The sequence below is a fragment of the Trachurus trachurus genome (genome assembly GCF_905171665.1).
Source record: "Trachurus trachurus genome assembly, chromosome: 14".
Classification (NCBI taxonomy): Eukaryota; Metazoa; Chordata; class Actinopteri; order Carangiformes; family Carangidae; genus Trachurus; species Trachurus trachurus.
The window spans coordinates 10383910-10404903 of NC_139903.1; the positions used below are offsets into that span (position 1 = coordinate 10383910).

At 43.5% G+C, this 20994-nt stretch overlaps 1 protein-coding gene across 7 annotated transcripts in view; it reads left to right on the plus strand.

Moving 5' to 3' along the window:
* The window catches only part of mtmr4 (myotubularin related protein 4), a 45336-nt gene that overhangs the window by 6443 nt on the left and 17899 nt on the right, over positions 1–20994 (plus strand). For 6 of the 7 annotated variants that reach the window (XM_083987113.1, XM_083987112.1, XM_083987114.1 and 3 more), the window contains exon 3: positions 16736–16825. In XM_083987113.1, the coding sequence (XP_083843239.1) occupies positions 16736–16825 (90 nt within the window). Of the gene's footprint in view, positions 1–1949; positions 2082–16735; positions 16826–20994 lie in introns of those variants that run through there. The other variant, XM_083987110.1, reaches the window with a different exon arrangement.

A 20994-nucleotide genomic window follows, 5' to 3' on the forward strand; every position in this document is an offset into this window, starting at 1 on the left:
TACAAAGTTTGAATGGATAATGCACGTTAAATACCTGGATATAACAAATTAGCCATGGTCAGCTCTAAACAGGGATTTGTGCAACACTGGTTTGAGTCAGTGAAAGTGAATCGACCGCAGGCAGCATCTCTCCAAACTTCACGAGTGGTTTTCTCTGCAGGGTCCCAGTTTTACTGCACTGTTTGTTTCATTCAGGAACGTGCTCCTGCTTCAGTAAATGCTGTGTAGCAGGGAACAGATGTTAGATAATGTTTGATGCCTGCCACATGTGTCTCCGTGCAGCTCCATGTTGTGCTTGTAGTCGAGTGGAGAAGGTGTGGAGAGTGGAGTGCAGCTCTTGAGAGGACCAAGATGTTAGTAAGGTGCCGGAGAGAGATCTGTCCTGGCTGCCCTCTAGTGGACGCCACCAGCTGTTTAGTCCAAAATAGGGCTAAATTTAGTGTATTGTGTAACTTTACCATGGAAGTATATCTGTGCAAAAAAAAAAAGAGAGTAATTGTCTTCAAGTTGCGACATGTACCTTTTGGTAGAATCCAAGTATTTCCACAGAACTGCTGAGCATCAGATTTTGCTGTATGCATGACGAGCGTTTGGTTTGTCCCATCATGCTGCAGCTCCGGGCCTGGGGGTTATGATTAAAGTCAAGCTAAGCAAATGTAATGTGCAAGATGCAACACTATTCATAGTTCACAACTCTACTGACATGCAGCCCGATGTGCAAGGCTTCTCAAATTAGGTGTTAAACGCATATTTATCAACAATTCAGGCACAGAATATTGAGAATGTGTCTAGTCCATGTGATCTTTCTCTTTGGACTCACAATGAATGGCCTTCTGCCATGAGAGAGGAAGTAATGATCAGATGAGTGACAAATTCCTCTTGAAACTAATGGAGCCACCATGCAGCTTTTTATGGGACAGAGATAGGAAGTGCACCAGGAGGATGTGTGTGTCCCCAGGTTCTGGTCAACTGGGTCCACAGAATGCCACCGTGGCTGCGTGCCCAGCCCCTCGGCCTTTTATGTGGGACACACGGTTGAGCTCTGGGCTTAATTGATGGCAGATCGGAAGAACAAATAATGCGCTCACTGAGGCACATCAAATGAGAATGCAGACTTTGAGCCGGTCCTGTTTGAAGTACAGTTTTATGCGTTTCTGAAAAGCATCTTATCACTGACCTTTCTCCTTTATTTATTTTTTTTATACTGTGTTGCCCTTGGGTCAGGGTGTGGTCAGCGGTAGTTGTTATCAAATACAAACAATGATGTCAGGTGCACATGACCACAGGATTCACATATAAAGTGAAATTACTACGTTGGTAGGATTTCTGCAACATGCAACATTTACAGTTTCCGTTTTCAAACTAGTGGATCCTTTTTTTTTTTAAGTTGCTTGTAATATCTTGTCCTTAGCCGCTGTTGATCAAAGGCTTCATTTTCTCAGGTAGGATTGTGGGACATTTGTTCCAGCAGTTTGTTCCACAGGTAACATGATCCTTTTAATCCCATCTTCTGGTGCAGTGTTTAATTGCCTCCCAGCCTTCAGCTTTTTTTTTGCTCAAACAAAACGGGAAGTATTGGGTTCATGCCGTTGTCCACTCATGCTGCCATATTGTTAGCAGGATAATGCAATCATGGAAAACAAGGACAATGGGGTTATTTCACCCTGCCCTCGGTCCCCACAATGAACTGTAATGCTACCTGTTAGAGGTTGTACTACTAGCAAGAGAGAAGTTATTATGCCAGCAGCATGCAAAGATGGCTGTTTATTTTACCGTGTTACTGCCCTATACTGTATGATGTCACCTACTTACATAATGGTTAAGTCACCTGGATGTGTGTGCAGGTTTTGTTGGTGTTGTCGTTTTAAATACACACTGACTAGACGCCAGTAGCCATCAGTGTGGGTGTAAGTTAAAGCCAGAGTGTTCGTACCAGGTGGTTGTGGTTGTTGTTGTTGTTGTTGTTAATGATTTGAATGCAAGTCTCCTTAAAGGGGCTCTCGTCCTCGCTCTGGTTCCCTCAGCCCGGCCGTCGGTGTCTGGTTCCCTGTCCTCCTCCTCTTCGTTTGATTCAGATAATGGTAACTCTGTTGTTTTATTCAGTGTGTTTATGTAGGTCTCCTTTAGTCGGAGCCTGTTTGAGATGTTCTGATGTACAACTTTTAATGGATGTCTGGCAGCCAATCAAAAACAAGAAGGGGAAAAAAAAAGAAAAAGAGTCGCATGGGCGAGCATTTGGAAGCAATATATTGGACAGCCTGTATTTTAATGCTTTTAATGCATTATGTTAAGCTAAATCCTGCTTCAGGCTATTAGGTCAGAGTTGTCACAGCTCAGTGTAACAAAACTCATTTTACATCTCCAGCCTGTGTGCTGCAGTCATATTACCCACAGAATAACTGTAATTGATGGAGTAAACACATGTCGTTCACTGCAGATTGTAGAATAATCACAGGTTATAGCTTGTAGATCATATTGTGAAATGCAGCAAACATAACTTTTGTCTGGATAGTGTTTTTTATCTCCATACGGACGCCGTTCCTTATGCCTTGTGTCTTATTTATATCTTACTTGTATAGCTGTGTGTGTTAACTTGTAGGTCGACACTCAGCGTTGGTGACTCGCTGCCCTCCTTTCCTAAAATAAAATGTGAGACACAGGAGGCCAAATCTGGTGCTCACTTTTGTGGCTGGTTCGGGCGGGGCTGTTCTGGCAGAAAGGGGGAGTTTAAAGCCCAGTGTTTGGAACATGCTTTGACAACCTGAGCTGTACACTTGATTCAGTTTATTGTTGCGTATGTGCATATATAGCTTATATACAATACATAAAATGCCATAGCAGGTGTATTTGACATGTAGTTAACACAAATACATGTCTAATTTTGAGAACCTGCTGAGGTTATACCAAAAATCATTCCCAAAAAGTATTTAATGCACTGATGAACATTTAAACATACGGTATATTAATGAGCCCAGCCTGTGCAAAGCAGGTGTGCTTGGGATTTTCCCTAATACATAATGCGCCATTTCACTTCTTCATTTTGCCCGAGGAAAATAAATGTAATGAGTCACGGGTTTATCATGAGATGTGAAAATGATTCTCAGTACAGTTCTGCTTCATTTGTGGAAGTGCAATTTATAGCAGCAGATGCATGAGTCCATTTATCTGATGAGATAAATGTCACACTGCACATGACTGTAATGCTCCTGCAATAAATCGATCTCTGGTCTAATATATCAACTTGTAAAGAGTGTGTGACGCTTTAATAGCGACTTGTTGACAATCAGAGTTTTTCAGTCTGCATGACATTTGCATTGTTTTGTGTTAAAAGGCAGTTTGTGTGGGCAACGTAGAACAGAATAACATTGAAATTTGCGAATTTTTGAGAACATTATATATTGAGGCATGCCAGATAATTTCCACTGAAACACTCGTTTGCACGTTATACTTGCAATTTATTCTGAAAATCAAGCAAGATCCACAGCCGGAAACAAATAAACTATGCTATATTTTTAGAGTATCCTAAGGCCAATAATACTGAATCATGCTGCTGGATGCATAGGGACAATAAGCATCAGCACTGAGGCTGAACAACACGCTGAAATGTCTCGCTGAGATTTACCTACAACTGTGTGATGTGCAGTTTGGAAAAGTTATCCTAGTATTTTTTTTTTATCCCACAAAAACAATCATTTTTGTTAATACCATAATTTATTTCATTTTTGTTGGTCTTGACATAAAAAGATGCACATTTCAGATTCAGATTCATGATTTATTGTCCCAGAGGGGAAATTCATATGGGTTCATGAGGAGTGGTTTTTCTATGGTTGTCAAAAATAAGTTCTTTGGTTTTGGTGACATTGAGGAGGAGATGATTGTCCTTGCACCACTGGGGAAAAATGGGCAACAGAGTGTTGTATGCTGTGTTTTTTTTTTTACTGTGTTGCCCTCTTGGTGTAGTTGGGTCAGGGTGTGGTCAGGGGTAGTTGTTATCAAGTACAAACAATGATGTCAGGTGCACATGATCACAGGATTCACATAGAAAGTTGTAAATGAAGTGGATGAGAGGAGGTGGTATGTGGAGACTGTGAAGTTTGCTGGTTACCAGATGTTGCTGAACTGAAGTCAATGAAATTCACTCTGGCAAAGTGTCCGGGAGTGTCCAGATGTTGAAGAAGGGTATGGAGCAGGCATGCAACAGCATCCTCCGTCCCCCTCTTTTCCTTGTATGCGAACTGGTGTGGGTCCAGTTGTGGGCTGACGACTAGAAGAATGACCTTCAGCACCAGTTTCTCCAGACACTTAGCAATGATGGAGGTGAGTGCTACTGGTCGGTAGTGATTCAGTTCTGGGGGGCGGGATTTTTTGGGAACTGGGATGATGATAGAAGTCTTCCACAGAACTGGCATGTGGGACAGGATGAATTCAGATAAGCCTCAGTACTCTTTCCTCTCTTCTCTGAATCCATCCTGTCCCACATGCTAGTTCTGGAAGACTTCTATCATCATCCCAGTTCCCAAAAAACCCTCAGAACTGAATCCGACCAGTAGCACTCACCTCCATCATTGCTAAGTGTCTGGAGAAACTGGTGCTAAAGGCCATTCTTCCAGTCATCAGCCTACAACTGTCTTCCACAGAACTGGCATGTGGGACAGGATGGATTCAGAGAAGAGAGGAAAGCAGGGTTTCTGCTAGAGAAATGGATGGATGGATGGAATTGATTGTGGCGCACCACCATGGCAAAATAAAAGCAACCACACCTTCAGAATGATGATTTTTTTTTTTTTAAAGAAAAGCTGTACAGAAAAGAAAATTGAATTTGAGCCCACTATGGATCTTAACATTAGTGTGATAACTCATCTATCAGACGTTGTAGGCCAAACTTTGTGCAAAATTCTATTTTTGATTAAATCCGGGATGAAAGTGTGGTATTTTTTTTCCGCATTGGATAATGCAGGCGCACGGATTATACGTCAGCCTGCTCACGATTCATCAGCCACTGATATTGGATCCGTCATCCGTCATTCAAACGTCTGAGATACGCAAACACACACCGAGCTCGGTCTCGCCCCAAGCTTTGAATATCCCGCCTGCTCGATAATGACCAATCAAATTTGTTTTCCTTACTTGGGTAAACTCGTGCGGCAACTCGTGACAACTCGGCGCGACAAACAGGACAAACGGCCCTTTCTGTACACCTTTAATGTTAAAACAATGTAAAGCAGGGTTTCCACTACCAGTTACCATTACTTTGCACCCCTTTCCACTACACAGTTACAACAGTCGACTCGGTTTCTGTGCTTTTCAATCACAACTGAGTTCTTCATAGTTCCTCCTCAGTAAAAACGAAACTTATCAACCAGCAGCGCATCCAGCGTTTGCTGGCTGGGTTTTCCGTTTGGGCTGCCGTACAAACATGGCGGCGCAAGATGGCAACGCTCTCTAAAGCAAAACCCTTGCTATATGTGAAAGAATAATTATAAGGCTACGAAAACCAAACACATTTTATTTTATAGCTATTATACACTTATACAAATATTCAGATTTTGCCAATAGATGTTGTTAATTATTACACACTGGACCTTTAAGAAGATGACTGGCAGTCATGAGGAAGAATGATTACCAGCAGAATTATCTACAAAGTCTCTATTTTTTTTAATATAAAAATGCACTGCATTAGATGGTTTGTTTACGTGGATTAGACTTGACTTTGAAACCGCCCCACCCCATGAGAATCCATCTCTTTAAAATGTGACTTTTCCATGTTGGAATTTCCTTATGGGACCGTTCCCCCATGTGAAAATTAATCCCATTACAATAGCAGGGTGTTCTGTCCCCAGCCGATGCTGTGTTTACTACGGTGTGTGTTATGTAACGTGGGGTCGTACAGTTGAGGGCGAGTGGCTGTCACGACTCCACCGTAGAGGAGATTGGGGCAAGAGGGGGGGTTGTGTATGTGTGTGTGTCCCCGTCTAGTGCATATGGGAGACTGCACACGCCACACACACACACACACACATCCAATGACCTTCCCTGATTTTCAAAGCAGAGGAAGGTGTTGAGACTGAGGCAGAGATGTGCTGCACTTGTGTGTGGGACAGTGCCAGGAAGACACTTAGAGACGAGGGGAGAGGAAGAGTTTGTGTTTGTGTGTGTGTGTGTGTATAGAGTGCTGTGTCACCAGAGATCTCCGCATAGACTCGCTCTCCTCAGAAACCCTCCCTCCTCTGTCCTCTGCCACGTATTTTCCTCCTGCACTGGAGCAGTTGCTGCCAATGCAACGCTTCTGTGATGGGATACCGTCCAACCACTGGATGGAGTGTCTCCCCGCTCTCCGTCTCTGTGTGTGTGTGTGGTTGTGTTTTTGCACTCAGCATAGCTATGAGCAGACGGTGTGTGTGTATGTGCTGCAGTTGATGTCAGATGGTGTGTGTGTGTGTGTGTGCATGACAGTCGGTGCATCTTCTGGTTTGCCGGTGGTACGCTCCAGGTTTTACCGCCTCATCGCTGAGGGAGAGGCGTATTTATGAGGAGATGTCGGTGAAGGGTGAACAAGGAGGGAGAGGGGGGGGAGGAGGAGGAGGAGGAGGAAGGGATGAGAGAGGGAGAGGGAGATGGAGGAGGGGAGGGGGGGAGAGGTCTATGTGTGTGCGAGCATGTGAATGTGAGAGAGGGAGGTAGATGCGCATGCAGAGGGAGGAGCTTAGCATCAGGCAGTTCCCTCTATCTTCCTTTCTCTCTCTCTCTCTCTCCTGCTTTCTCTTCTCGCAGTTCACCCCCCCACCACCCCCTCCCCTCTCCTCCTCCTCCTCCTCCTCCTCTTCATCCACTCGCTACAGTTGAGGACGCACATCTGCAGTCTTTTCATCCCTTTCCCAGCTTTCCTCTTCTGTACTTTCAGCTCAGCCGACAGGGTGGACCGCTGCTGCTGCTGCTGCTGTTGTTGTTTCTACCTCGGACTATATCCTTCTCTCAGCAGAGCAACAGGGGTTGTCGCCTTGACACCGGCGTGCTCGCCTCGCCCCTCTCTCTTCTCTCTGGCAGCGTTTTTTTTTTTTTGGAGGGGGTGGGGTCGGCTCCTGAATGAGAACTTGGACCGGCGCGTTGTCCCGTTGTAGCACCTCTTGAGAAGGAGGAGGAGGAGGAGGAGGAGGAGGGTGGAGAGGGAGAGGGAGAGGGGTTCGGAGTGGACGTGTGGTGGTGGTGGTGTGGGGGGGGAGAGGCTCCGGCTGGGAGAAGAAGAATGGTTATGCCGGCTCCTCGTGCTCTGGTCGTGCTGCTGCTCCATAGGCTGCGTGTCACCCTGGCACAGCCCTGCCGCTCCTCCTCGACATGAGCTTCGCAGGAAGGGTGTCCTGCTCCATGCTCAACTGCTTCGTAAGTCAACAGGCTTTTTTTTTTTTTATTTATTTCGGCGTTCATTTTTTTTTGTTTGCGATGGATGGATGGGTGTGTGTGTTCAGGCCCTCCCCTCTCCCCTCTTCTCTACCTCTATAGTCTTGTGTGTGTGTCTGCCAATCAGTGGGGGAGGGGGGGAGGGAGGGAGGGAGGGAGGGGGTTGGTCGTCACACGTGAGCGCTGCAGTATAACCGGCACTGATTCCACATACAAATAATTGAATTACCTCAGCGGCTTCTCATGTGTGTGGTGATGAAAAGCTACTTTTACTGCTGTCATTACTTAACTCTGGATGGAGGTGCTTTGAGCCGCCGGTGCATTGATTGGCAGGGAGGAGAGAGAGAGAGAGAGGGAGAGAGAGGGGGGGGGGGGGGGGAGTAAGGCGTGTAAAACGTGTGCTGCTGGGAGTGAGCACATTGTGCACTTGTACTGTTGCAGCCTGAGAGCTGTGTAGTGTTGTTCGCTGCAGTGGAGAACCTGCATCGAGCAGCGGCCATGGTTTTGGAGATGGCTGATGTGGAGCAGGTGCTCGTCTGAGTTTGAATCTGGAGACGGATGATGATGATGATGATGATGATGATGGTGGAAAGGTTGTTGACGGCTTAGGAACAAGACAAGTCGGTCTCGGTCTCAGTCTCACACCTTTTTTAGGGTCAAATCAAACTGATAATTCACAAGTGACGGACTGACCTTTCAGTGATGTCCGATTTGTCCGGGCCCATTTATTTACCAACTTTCAGCGAGTCTCCTTTAAATTTTAACAGTCCACAGTCATCTGTCTTCTCTTCCTCAGTATTGATCCATGTTTCCCCTTCCAAACTTTGTAAAAACAGCACAGACACAGTAGCTCTGTCCTGCATTTTTCTGAGCCTGACAAAACCAGCACCTGGTAAGCACCATGGTTCAAAATACACACTCAAATAATGTGTTGTTAGATTGAAATTAAATCCAATCCTGGGTAGTGGATACAATGCGTAAAAATGTATGAAACAGATCTAAGCAAACAGATACCAATGATGTATTTCATAACAAGACAATGACTAGAGCCATCCTGAAGGCCCTGCCACTGTATTTTGTGCTAAATGCTAATGTCTCACAGTGACAAATGCTTACATGTTATAGTTTACCAGGTTCATTGTTTCAGTTTATTATTTTATCATGTTAAGATTTGCTTATTAGCTCTGATTCTAATGGGGCTGTGTATCTGCAAGAATCTGGCGATACAATACCCAGGAGGAGGGTGACGATATGGTATACTTCAACATATTGGGTAACAGTAAGTTTTATTTTCATTTAACCTTTATTTAACCAGATAAAAGACCCACTGAGATCAAGACCTCTTTCACAAGGGTAAGATGATGTATTGCAATTTCAAAAGTTTGTTTCCAAAAAAAACTAATATTAGGGCTGACCGATTAATCGTAATCGCGATATGAACTTGCACGATAAAAACACATCACAAAAGGCCTAAAATGAGATGAGTATAGGAGAGGGTTAAATTAACGTTTTGTTAAGAAGTGATTGATTACTCATGTTCAATTTGTTCAAAAAAAAGTATGCTCAAAATATTTTTCTGTTATTCTATTCAGTGTATCTATTAGCACGGTACCGATTAACACAGAAAGACTCAGGTACTGTATGGTTAATATGCAATTTGCTTTGTAATCGCAAGTCATATCGTCATCACAATATTGAACAGTGTCATCGCACATGTTGCTCATATATGGCAGGCCTAGGATAAAGAATAACAACTACACAATTAAAACGATCAGATGATACTAGTATTCGGCAGCAGAAATCGGTTTAAAAAAAGATGACCACAAGCTGAACCATGAAGAGTTAATGTCAGCTGTGCAACAGGCAGAGTGCAGATTCATGGTATGACATGAACAGGACATACTATGTATAGATGACATTTGACTGAGAAATGCTTTGTGTGTAATGCTAAAATTGTCAGCAACAATGGATGTAATAATATTGAGACGGCTCTAATGTAATTTCCATCACTAGCTCTTCCAGAGAAAGCATTGTCAAGTTATCTGAGCGATCAGGGAGAGTGAAACGAGCAGCTGCTTTTTTTTTCTTCTTTTTTTTTGCTTTTCTTTTCTCTGTGAGCAGACATTGACGTTGTGACCAGGCGCTACACAATTTATGATCTCTCTTTAATACGTCTGTAGTGCAGCTGAGTCAGCAGTTCCTCTCCTGCGTCAGTGTCTGTATAATTTAGTATCCAGGAGGTCCTGTGTTACTTCAGTGGATCACAGCCCCTGTCAGTCTCCTCATGTGGAAGAGAGAGCCGCACGACTCTGCCAACTTTTCATCATCATCATCATCAACGGCGGCGCTATTGTTGTGTTTCAGCTGCGGAAAAAAAAAACACCCTCTGTTGCTGTTCCAATATATCATGTTTATCTGCCTCTGTGATATGTTGTCTGCACTAAATGGAGCCATAAAAAGCTTAATTGAATTGGTTAAGATTTTTCCATGACTCAGATTCTATTATACCCACCAGCTAAACGAATCAAGAGTGTAAGTACAGCCAAAAGCTTTTCTTCTTTTTTTTTTGGGAGGGGGCATGTGCTTCAGGCTGTTTACCTTATTGCACCCTCATCTGATCTGTACCTGTGAACAGTCTGGTGTCGGGCCTCATCATCGCTCTACACGACACCCAAGTCAGTGACAGATGTGGAAAGAAAGAAAAAAAAAAGGACACAGCAGGTGACGGTCGGTGTGTTGTGACGTTTAGGAAGTCGTCATGACCACAGCATCCTGACAAAGGACTAGAGGCAGCAATATGACACAGAGCAGGATGGATTTTTTTTTTTTTTTTTTAATTGAGAAGAAAAGTGTTGAGTTGAGTGTTGCTTAGCTAGCACTTTGTGTTTTGTCACATCCACAGCTTGAGTTTCCTTCTGCTGTTTAATCTATTTTCTTTACATCCTAATGATGTGAGAATCTCTCTTGTTACCAGTGGCATCCTCTAATGTTTGTGTATGTTTTTGTTGTTGAGGAACCGGCACAGTACTGAGAGTTAACTTCAACTTTGTAGCTTAAAGGAATAGTTCACCAAAAGACAAAAGAAAATTCAGTCATTATTGACTCACCCTCATGCTGATGAGGAGTAGTTTTTATTCCTCAAAGTGCATCTGGAGACCTGGGAAGCCGGTTCGTAGTCCAACAAAAACTTTATATGAGAGTAATAGGGCCCGACACAAAAACGTCCATAAAACTACACAAAGTGATTGTAATATTCCTCCACACTGCTCGTCCGCTGCAATCCAAGTGTCCTGAAGGGATATAGTCCAGTGTTTACTCAAAACTACGTCATTTAGGACATTTTTACAGCCTAAACAGTCCTGTATTGAAGTTGCCTGGTGCGCGCTCTCGCGTTCACACGTTGCAGGTAGACGTGACCGAACTTACCTTAATGACATTGTTTCGGGTAAACTCTGGACTATATCGCTTCAGGACACTTTGCAGATGGACTGCCACGGACGAGCGGTGTAGAGGAATATTTCAAGGTTTTTGTGTAGTTTTATGGACCTGTTTGTGTCGGATGCTATTACTGTCATATAAAGTTTTCGTTGGACTACGAACCGGCCTCCCGAATTTCATTTTTTGGTGAACTATTCCTTTAAACTTTTACACAACTTCTGCTTAGTGATAGAAAGCCTTAGTTTCCTGTTGGATGTTGGAGCGCAGCGTGTCACAGGCCTAAAATGGGACTGATCATTTAGAAGACGGTGGTTTATTAAATATTAAGTTGGAGAGACGGCAGCGACGGAGAGATGCATTAAAAGAGATTCGTCACACTCTGCCATCGTTGATATTTACCAATTGCTTAGACTGAACTCTTGGCGGAGAAAATCTTTGTTTTGGTTGTTGTTGTTCTTATTATCATATTTGGTGACCTTCACTCTGCCTTGTCCTTGCTTCCTCTTCTTCCATCTGCCATTGTAGTTTTCCTACTCTGTGTCGCCTCATTTAGTTTGTTCTTGTTTGTGATTTAGACAATATCCTAACCTGTGTTTTTGCTGTATTTAATATGTCATATAAACAGCAAGTATAACTACCGGCGGACACACGAGTGGATGGGATGTAGCCCACATATTCAGGAGGTCACCTTTGCAGCATGTAGTGGTTCTCTAATCTGCACAACTCTAGGACAAAGCCACGGTCAGATTAAGTAAATAATCTGGTGAGTAAGGACAGCAAATTGTTTCCCAAAGCTTTAGCGAGAGAGAAAGAGAGAGAGAGAGAGAGGGACTCGGGCTCTAAAAAGAGGTGGTCGTATCCATGACAACCAGACACTTATTCATGAATACTGTGCCAGTGTCTTTTTCAATCTCTCTCTACCTTTTCTACCTTCACGCTGTCAGTTTTGCTCATTCCTCCATTCACACACATGCAGAAATTCCTGGAAATAGTTGGGGTTTTTTTCCCCCTGGACACAGTCGTTCAAACGTGCTTCCACTAGAACGATTAAAACTTTATTTGTCATGTAGTGTAGTGTAAATGAGCTCTGCATGTTTCTCACCACACACACTTCAATCAGCTACATTAGAGCTATCCACTCAGCTGCTGGCTGATATGGCAATAACACACGTTATCAAGATATTACATGTGCTATCAACCCCTGACATTTATATTTGATAGATGCACGGAGGCGATGCGTACATGTGCGCATGTCTGTCAGCTCCTGCTTTTTGATTGCTCGTTGGACAAAGGTGGGGGAGGGTGTGCAGGCTCACAGCAGTGACAAAGCAAAAACGTGTTTGGCACAGGACAAGCTGTGCTCCATCTTTGTGAGTCGGTAGGAAGTGAGAGCATTTCTCTTATGCTTTAATCTTCTGTAAGCTGATTGTCTGGACACCATGCAATGGACCAAAAAAACCCAGAAGACTGAAGTGCCTCTCTGCTTGTGTTTGTTTGCCGATGTAATGACAGACTTTTAGGTCCTGTTTTTAAGCAAGAAAGCACTTGTGTAGATGAAATATCAAAGTTGTCTGCAGGAGAGCTTCCTCCTAACGCTGCCTGTGCAGTAATGGAGCCCAGGCCACGTTATACTTTACCTGACACGTTCAGTCCTTTGTGTTGTCTATCGCAGCTGCCTGGCAGCCAAACAACAGGGAGCATCTTCTCTTGTGATGTTTTCATGATCAACGCCGACAACGTTGGCATGTATAGTGTTATGGGGCAGTACGACATCCACACAACTTTAATTCAGCTGTTTTTTTGTTGTTGTTTTCTTTGCCTTGAGAGTACACCGTGTTCTAGCAGGCCTCTGTGGAGCGCAACGTCAGGACAGCTCCAAGAGAGAACTGAGGTAACGATGCCAAGTATCTAGCAGGTAGAGCAGCGCCAGATGTATTGGAACAAAAGAGGGGATGGATTATTGATATGCATGTGTGTAGCCCAGGTATTACTCATGTTGTGGAACCTAATTCTGTTTACACATTTGGATGCATGGTTTTCATTTTGGGATTAAAGTCAAGTCCACATATTCAAATTCTGAAGGTTAGGAAGTGGTTGAAGTTAAAGTTGTGCAGGTACAGTAGTTATGGTTAAAGTTAAAGTTAGTCTTCAGGTGGAACGGAACGGAACGGAATAGAATAGAATAGAAATGGACTCTATTATGCTGCATTCAAAACAACTCGGAGGTCGGAATTCCCAACTCGGAAATTTCCAACTTCTGACATCATTGCGTTCACGCTGCAGGAACTCGGAAGAGAAAAAACATGGATACCCAAAGGAAGTTTGGCATATTGTAGCTCATAGCTGAATACGAAAAATATATGCAGTTTATTTTGGAGGCAAATGAAGAGAGGAGAGCCGCAGATGAGTGCACATATAATGTTATGGCGTTGATAACAGTTAAACGTTATTTCCGTCACATTATGAGGACCACAATTTCACACAATACAACAATAACAGCTTAATATAAACATATTTTATATAGCCTACTGCAATAATACACCAAAAAAATGCATTAAAACCTCAACAAATAACTTAAAATTTCTAAATTCTATCAGTTTAAGACGAGGTCCACCATGTTTTGATGTTGTCGTGACGTCAAGTCGGAAAGTCTGAGCTCTGAAATGATACCAAAGTTTCCGACCTGTAATTTCCGAGTTCGACGCCGTTCAATTCGTTTTTGACAACTCGGAGCTCGTTTTTTTCCGACTTCCGAGTTGTTCTGAAGTTCAACGCAGTGTTAATCCCCCAAGGGGGAAATTCAAAGTGCTGCAGTGGCAATACAACACAAGATACAAAACAAGACACACAAAAAGGTTGCTGTATCAGTGTTCTATGTATGATAATTACAATAAATATAATAAATAGATAAAAGATTTTAAAAAATCCTATGTGTCATTAAACAGCTGGGACCTGTGTGTGTGTGTGCGTTCGATTTCAGGCACTGTTGTACAGTCTGATGGCTGTAGGTACAAAGGTAACGGATGTAAGTCGTGTCTTCTGAAGTCATGGAGATATGTGTGTGTTTTATTGAGTATTGAGCTCCTCTCCTCTGATTGACATTGAATCTTAAAGTGTGAAGCTTTATAACGAGAGTTTCTGAGGTACTTTATTGCTGCTGTCTGACACACCACAATAAACTTTATTCCCTCAAAGAGAGCCAGCGGGTCTGTGCCTGGAGGGACGGAGGAGGATGGTGGTGCTTCAGACTGCCCGGCAACAGCGTGTTAGATCAAACTATAATGACCCAGCGCTCACAGCGGTACCTCTGACTGATGGCCGCTGTCATGGTCCGCCCATTCTCAGGTGAAAATCAGTAAAATGGATGATGCACAGCTGTCTCACCAGCCTGTCGCCCGAAGGCAGCCTCAGGTCGGAGGTCAAGAGATTAGTGGCGTTGCAGTGGCCGAGGGATTTTGGAGAAGTTCAGACTAGTTCAGCTGCCTGAAGTTAAGGCACTTTAATGTTGAGTGGAGTATTTTCTTCTCAGAAATACACAACCGGTTCCGCGGTAAATGCAACACTTCACAGTGAGAGATGGTTGTGCGCTGCGCTCAGTGGTGAAACAATTTATGGTGAAGAAGTAGCAGGTAGCCTGGATTTGTGAAGTGATTTACTGTGTTAATCTTTCCCACACACAAACTTCCCATGCCCAGAACAAGCCATCGATACAAAGGCAGCAGCAGGGAACAATCCTACATCCAGCCGACTCTAGGATTTGGATCTGTACCTCGCTGGGTCTTAGACCTACAGCCGATAATTTTCTTCATTATCAACTAATCTGCTAATAAATTTCATGATTGATTCTTTTGTCTATAATATCATGACCTTTTAGTTTTGCTGGAGCCCAATATGGCATCTCCCTGGCACCTTGTTTTGTCTGACCGACCCTCTGAATATCCAAATATAGAAGACCAAAAAACCAAATGACAAAAGCAAAAAATCTAATTCAAAAGGTTTGAAGGCGCAGAAACAGTTTCATCTTTGTCGCCAGAAGCTGAACTCGTACATTTTTCAACATTTTTTCATTTGAAATTGGTAAACTTTTAACAAATTATGATGAGAAGTAACACTGTTTTCTCTTCCTTCTCATTTAAATGCGCATCTGACGTGTTGGGGAGCATTTTGCTGAGCCTAGATATGCACTGATCCAGAGTCTGTCAAAATGTTTGTCAGGGAAGCTGATGAATGTTGCTGTGGCTGTCATTTTCTTATAATGCTCTAGAAATCGTGAAATGTCGGTTACTTGTAGGAAATGGGTTGTCACTGCAGGGACACTACCTCCATCTGTTACCAGTCAGCTCAATGGGTGGTATGCTTATTATGAGGTTTAATCGCCAGCTTGGACCTTTGGATGACAGATGTAATGATTGTAAACATGGCGGGAGGTCTGCATGGTCGGACATCAGGGAGTTTCCCGCTAAAATATGTGACATGTCCTTTGTCCTGGGACTCGGAAAAGAGACCCAGCCCAAAATCAGTGTATTTGTTTCCACTGAAATGAACCCCAGCTGAAATTCATTCTGCCTCCTTCTGGTGCCGCTTCAGGGCTCAGCATCTGTTTCCATGAAGAGACGGCATCAACATACGTTCACGTTCAGCTGGAGAGGCCAGACCCTGCAGAGCAGTTAAAGGTAGCTGCGTTCAGTCTGCCAGAAACCAAAGTGGATTCGTCCCCGAACCGCTGAGGTGACTCAGTTGCAGCAGAAATAACAGAGACGACGGGCTGGAGGTTGGAGGAGTGGAGGACGTGCCTGCTCTTGTCGTATCAGGCGATCAAAAATCTGGATAATGTTAAAAGTCACATATTGAATATACAGGAAGCAGCTGTTCCCTTTTTTTTATTAATCACATCTCAAATACCAGCCGAACAAGAACAACACTCAAAATCAGGATACTGATATACATGTAAATGGAGGGGATTTTTTTTTTTTACACAGAGAGGAAAGGGCATGTGCATGTCCTCCACTTTCATCATATGATTACGTTTTGCACTCCTCTCTCTCTCTTTAGTGATTGAAGTATGACCTGATGTAAGTGTTTGCTCAGTAGGAGAGGACGCTGGCACATAAGCTGCAAGGACAGGGTCGACTGCCCCCTTTGTTCCTCTCTCATTCTTCCCCGCGCTGCTTCTTGAGGTGTTGCGGTCTAATTTTAGTCAACCTCCCCTTATAACAGGTGTGCACTTGATAAGGCTCCATTTGCATGAATTTATCAGCCGGGCCGCCGTAGAAACGTCACATTGAATTAGTTTGTATTTGGTCATAGGGTATCCAAAGTCTCTCTCAATGGCAGCGCCTCGTGAAAAAAAAAAAAAAAAGTTCATGTTTGTCTGAAATACTTAACCAAGACCCAGCATCATTGTTTGCTCAACACCCAGTGACAAAGTCTACGTAGGTCTTTGGTATCTGCTGCCCACTTCTGTCTATCATTTGCCTCTGCAATAACAACCGGCACTGAGCCAAAGCAAACATAAAACATGCATAAAAGTCTTATTCTTCCTACAGCATCGTTATCGATCAATCGGTGCATTATGCTGATCAGATGGCAAACATTTAAGATAGATTGCCTCATTGACCCAGCACAAGGTTGTGTGCCTATTAAAAAGCGAATTTTCGGATCTCCTGTGGTCAATATTTAATCTGCTACGTGATGAGTTAGATGTCGGTGAGGGTTGTGAAATTTCACCTGGCGTGCATCCTGCCACACTGATAAATGCTCAATACGGAACACAGAGTGTGACCTTTGCGTTTGACGTTAATGCTCTTCTTTGTGGTCTGACATTGCTGTCACTAAACTGTACTAGCTCAATATGTCAGAAGTATTTATCTGACGACCTCTGCGTTGTGTCTGTGTGTGACAGGGTGAAGAGGGGCCTCCCAGTCTGGAGTACATCAAGGCCAAGGACCTGTTCCCCCAGAAGGAACTGGTGAAGGAGGATGAAAGCCTTCAGGTGAGATGAATAGTCCTCATCAGCCCTTAAAAAACTACAGCTATAGTCCCAATCTCCATCTGTCCTGACATCAACCTACATGTCTGAGAACTGAAGCCAAGACAACTTCCAGATATGACCTCATGTTGGAGCATGTGCAGAGTTGAAGCGTTGCTGTGAAACACCCAGGCGGAGCCGACCCGAGGCCAGAGGAACAAATTCTCGTCATCGTTCTGCCATGCTTTTATTTTTATCTGTGTTCAATATGGAAAAAAAATAATTTGCCAATTTGGTGGATAACCAAATATTTGCATTTGAAAGCAGCTGCCACCCACACTCTGTACAGATAAGACTAGCACTCCTCTAAAAGAAACTGATAGATTTTGACTCAATCCCCTACAGTGAGATTCAAGGCAGTGACATGACCTAGGAGAAAACAGGAAGTTGGGAATGTGCACAAAGCTTTAGTGTGGACAGTACAGTATATAGAGTACAGTAAAGACCGAAAGTACAGTATGATTCATCACCATTCAGCATCTGTGGTAGCAGAGGTTTTTACACATGTGGCAGAAAAATAATAAGCAGCATGTTACATTAATGAACAGCAACAAAACTGCCCTGTATTGACGGTATTCTCCAGTCGACCAGTGTGTTATACTTATTTTTTTGCTATTTAAACCAAGGAAACGAAAATAAACCAGATTACATCTAGATTTCATGTGCACTTTGATATGAAAATGGTAGTTTCTCATATGTTTGATACTCTACATGTCCTATGAACACCAAACTGCATTGGTTGACCATAAACAGTATCACCCATACAACATGACTGACTCTGTATCAGAAAGTTGGAAAGAGTTGGAAACCCTGTTTTATGTCATTATTTACACGTTATCTGCCTCAGAAATTACACCATTACTCAGCGCCTTAAAGAATTTTGCTAAGTAAAACAAAACATTAACTTGAGAGGTTTGTTTCTGTTTGAGGACTATGGAGGAAACACAATATCCAACGCTGCTCCACTAAAATAAGAAGTCGCTGCAGCAGATAAAGGAACGGGGCAGCTAAAAGCATTTAAGCCAGTGAAGTGAGAGAGATTTGTAAAGTCTCTTCCACAGTTAAGATGCCACCAGCAAAATAGTGATGGGCAACTTGCACTGTGCCCTCCATGGTGTGTCTGTCTGATGCTTAATGGAGCCGAGCATCATGTGTCTGGAGAACTAGACAAAGGAAAAGTGGAGGGAGGAGGGTTTTTCTCAGCCCGGGGTCGCTATCTGTTGTTTCTGTTTTGTGGTTTTCAATTGGACCATGTTTCCACTCGGGCTGCAGTGAACTGCAGGGTGCAGCAGCCTATTTACAAGTGTTCTGGATGATTCTTATTCTTATTATCAATTTAGATATTATAATTGTTGAAAAAGGACTCTGTTTCCTGAGTAGCAGTGTGTGAAGACTGGAGTGGACGTGTAACATGTTGTGTAACAAAGTTTTTTGAGGCTGAATCTTAAGATGAGGAGCCAGAGGGGACGTCAGACTTGCTCTCATTTTAGTCACCTTGCTGCATTTTCAGCTTCTGCAGTCGTTCACGTCCCCCCTCCCCCTGCATTCACACACATCCTGTCACACAATTATGTCTCTGCTTTTTGTATTTTCCTCTTTGTGCAGCCTCATAGTTTCACTGACAGCTGATGTCTCTTAGCTCAGCTCTCCTGCAGGCAAATTGTAGGCATTCCCCACCATATTTAATACCCCGCCGCCGCTGTGCGTGTGTGCATGCGAGCCGCGGTGCATGCTTGGAGTTGTGAGTGTGTGCATTTTTGCACACGTGCTCGTCCTCGCAGACAGGCTGCTCCAAGCGGAAGTCACGACTCACAAGTCAGAGAGTGTTATTCACGGGTCTTTCAGCGCTCCCTCTCTCTCTTTTCCCCTCCCTTCCTCCTTTTTTTTCTATAATTCTGATCCTGAAGGCTTCATAGAGGAAACGTGACACAGTATCTTCTGCTGCATTTGCTGCCGGTGACTCATGCACCTACTTTTGGAGCACAGCTTGTTTAATGCAGCTCCCAGTCTGAACAGCACGTTAACTATGGCACTCTAAGCAGGACACGTTGGGTCTGTTCCCCAGCAGAGCAGCTCACACAGCTCACTAGCTGCACGTTCACATTTCAGCTGCTGCTCAGGCAACAGCGCTAAATGCTAACTGGCTACACTCCCTGACTCATGACAAATTCAAAAATGCTTCTGATAATGCTTTTCAAATTTTTTTCCCTCCTTTTTTTTTAGACTGTAGCTCTACATCTACATCATTTTATTTCAGTTGCAACAGCTTCAGTTTTCACCTTTTTCTTTTTTTTTTACCAGTCTGAATTACAGCCAGCCATAGCATTTTAAATATTCTGCTTTTTAGAAGTCCTAGTGCAGGGCGCCAAGGGGACCGCTGCCTATATTTGGCTCCGATGGCGTCTGAGTGCAGATACTACGTGCTCCATTTCCCAGCTTAAGCTGTACTCTTTCCCTCATCAAGCCTCCCGACCAGGCTCACGTACACATTTTCAGTTATGGATGAGCAACAACAGCAGGTGCAGTGATACATGTCAGGGGTTTTTTTGTTTTGTTTTTTTTAACATAAGCTCTCTGGATCAAGTGTCATGGATGCTAATGTACTGTCAGTTTATAACCTCTTGTCAAATGATAATATTCCCTAAAAACAAGCAATTATTTTTAATATGTAATATTTCTTCTTCGATGTTGTCTTGTGTTAATCGGTCCGTGGGTCACATCCAGCTTGTGGACCCTGCATTACCAAGGCTGTGCTTTTTAACCATGTTGGCTAATGTTGTTTCAAGTGAGCCTGATTTGCTGACATCTCACCATAATCCCCCATCTGCCTGGCTGCATGTCCTCTTTTAACATGCACCACTGGGTCCTCCTCGGTGTGACTCAGCAGTGCATGCTAATGCAGGATGAGGTAATGTTGTCTCTAAGCAACACTGTTGTCCTCACTACCAGCACCTAAACAACGAGAGCTGGGTCATAATTCGCGGTCCCCGGTGATTATGACTATGTTTTTTAGCAGCCAGAAGTAACAGCAGCAGTGATGACTAAGAGAAACCGGAGTGTGAGGAGGTCACCCAAGTGGGAAGTGAATGGGCATAACACAATCCTCTTTTTGTCAGACGGGAGGGAGCGCTGTCTGAGCGTTAATATATCTCCAAACAGGCTTTACTGCTTCACATCGTCCAGGAGAAATATTTCATGCAAGGTGATTAAAAATGAAAAGTCAACAGCGCCGTAACTCAGAGCTGAGAGTCCAGAGTGTTCAGTGAGAAACTGACGGCTCTGAAATAAGTCGAACATCTTATAGTTTTTATGTGAGAACACTCGGATGCTGGCAAACGGAGCTGTTTGTCTTTCTCCCGCCGCGGTCGCCTTTTTTTGAAAACTAATGCCCTGCCGCAGAATGAATTGAAAAATGCATTCTTTTAACCTTTGTTGGGAACCAATTATCTTAATGTAATGGTCTTGTTGCAGCCAAAAGCCCAGGCTTGGCTGTGTCTCTAATAAAATGGGTCCAAGTAAGACCATTAATGGACAGTTTGGGATCCCTCACTGTACCGTCAGCACCATGGAGACTGTCTCCCTCCCCGTCCTGCCTCCTGTCTCCTGCTCATTCAGCCTCACCAACAAGCACTCTGCACTCACAAAGGTCCTTCTGTAAAAGCATTATGTACTAATTGGACAGTAACACATGCACAGACTTTTTCTCATTTCCGCTTTTCCTCCTTTCAGTTGTTGCTGTTGTTGTGCTTTTTATACTTTTGGTAAAAACCTTTTTCTGTTGAATAGAATAGTAGTTTAAAAATGAATCAGTGTTAAAGTCTCACAACAAAGCAGCTCTACTGATCTGTACCTAAATAAAATGTAGTCTCGAATGCTGAGCTCAATGTTATTATTTGAAGTCTCACCAAGCATTTCAGTGCTAATCTGTTGATTTAGTTAAGTGTTTTAGCTGTTTTAGCAGTGTGGCTAAAAGGAGACCAGTGTCTACCTACCACTTTGATCCAGATGGTGTTTTTTTTATGCCTCAACAAGTAGGTCAAAGTTTTTACATATCAGCACCTACTCTAAGGATTTACAGTACACAAGATTTTGTGCCGATATTGATGGATGTGTCCTACTGACCTTTGATCTTT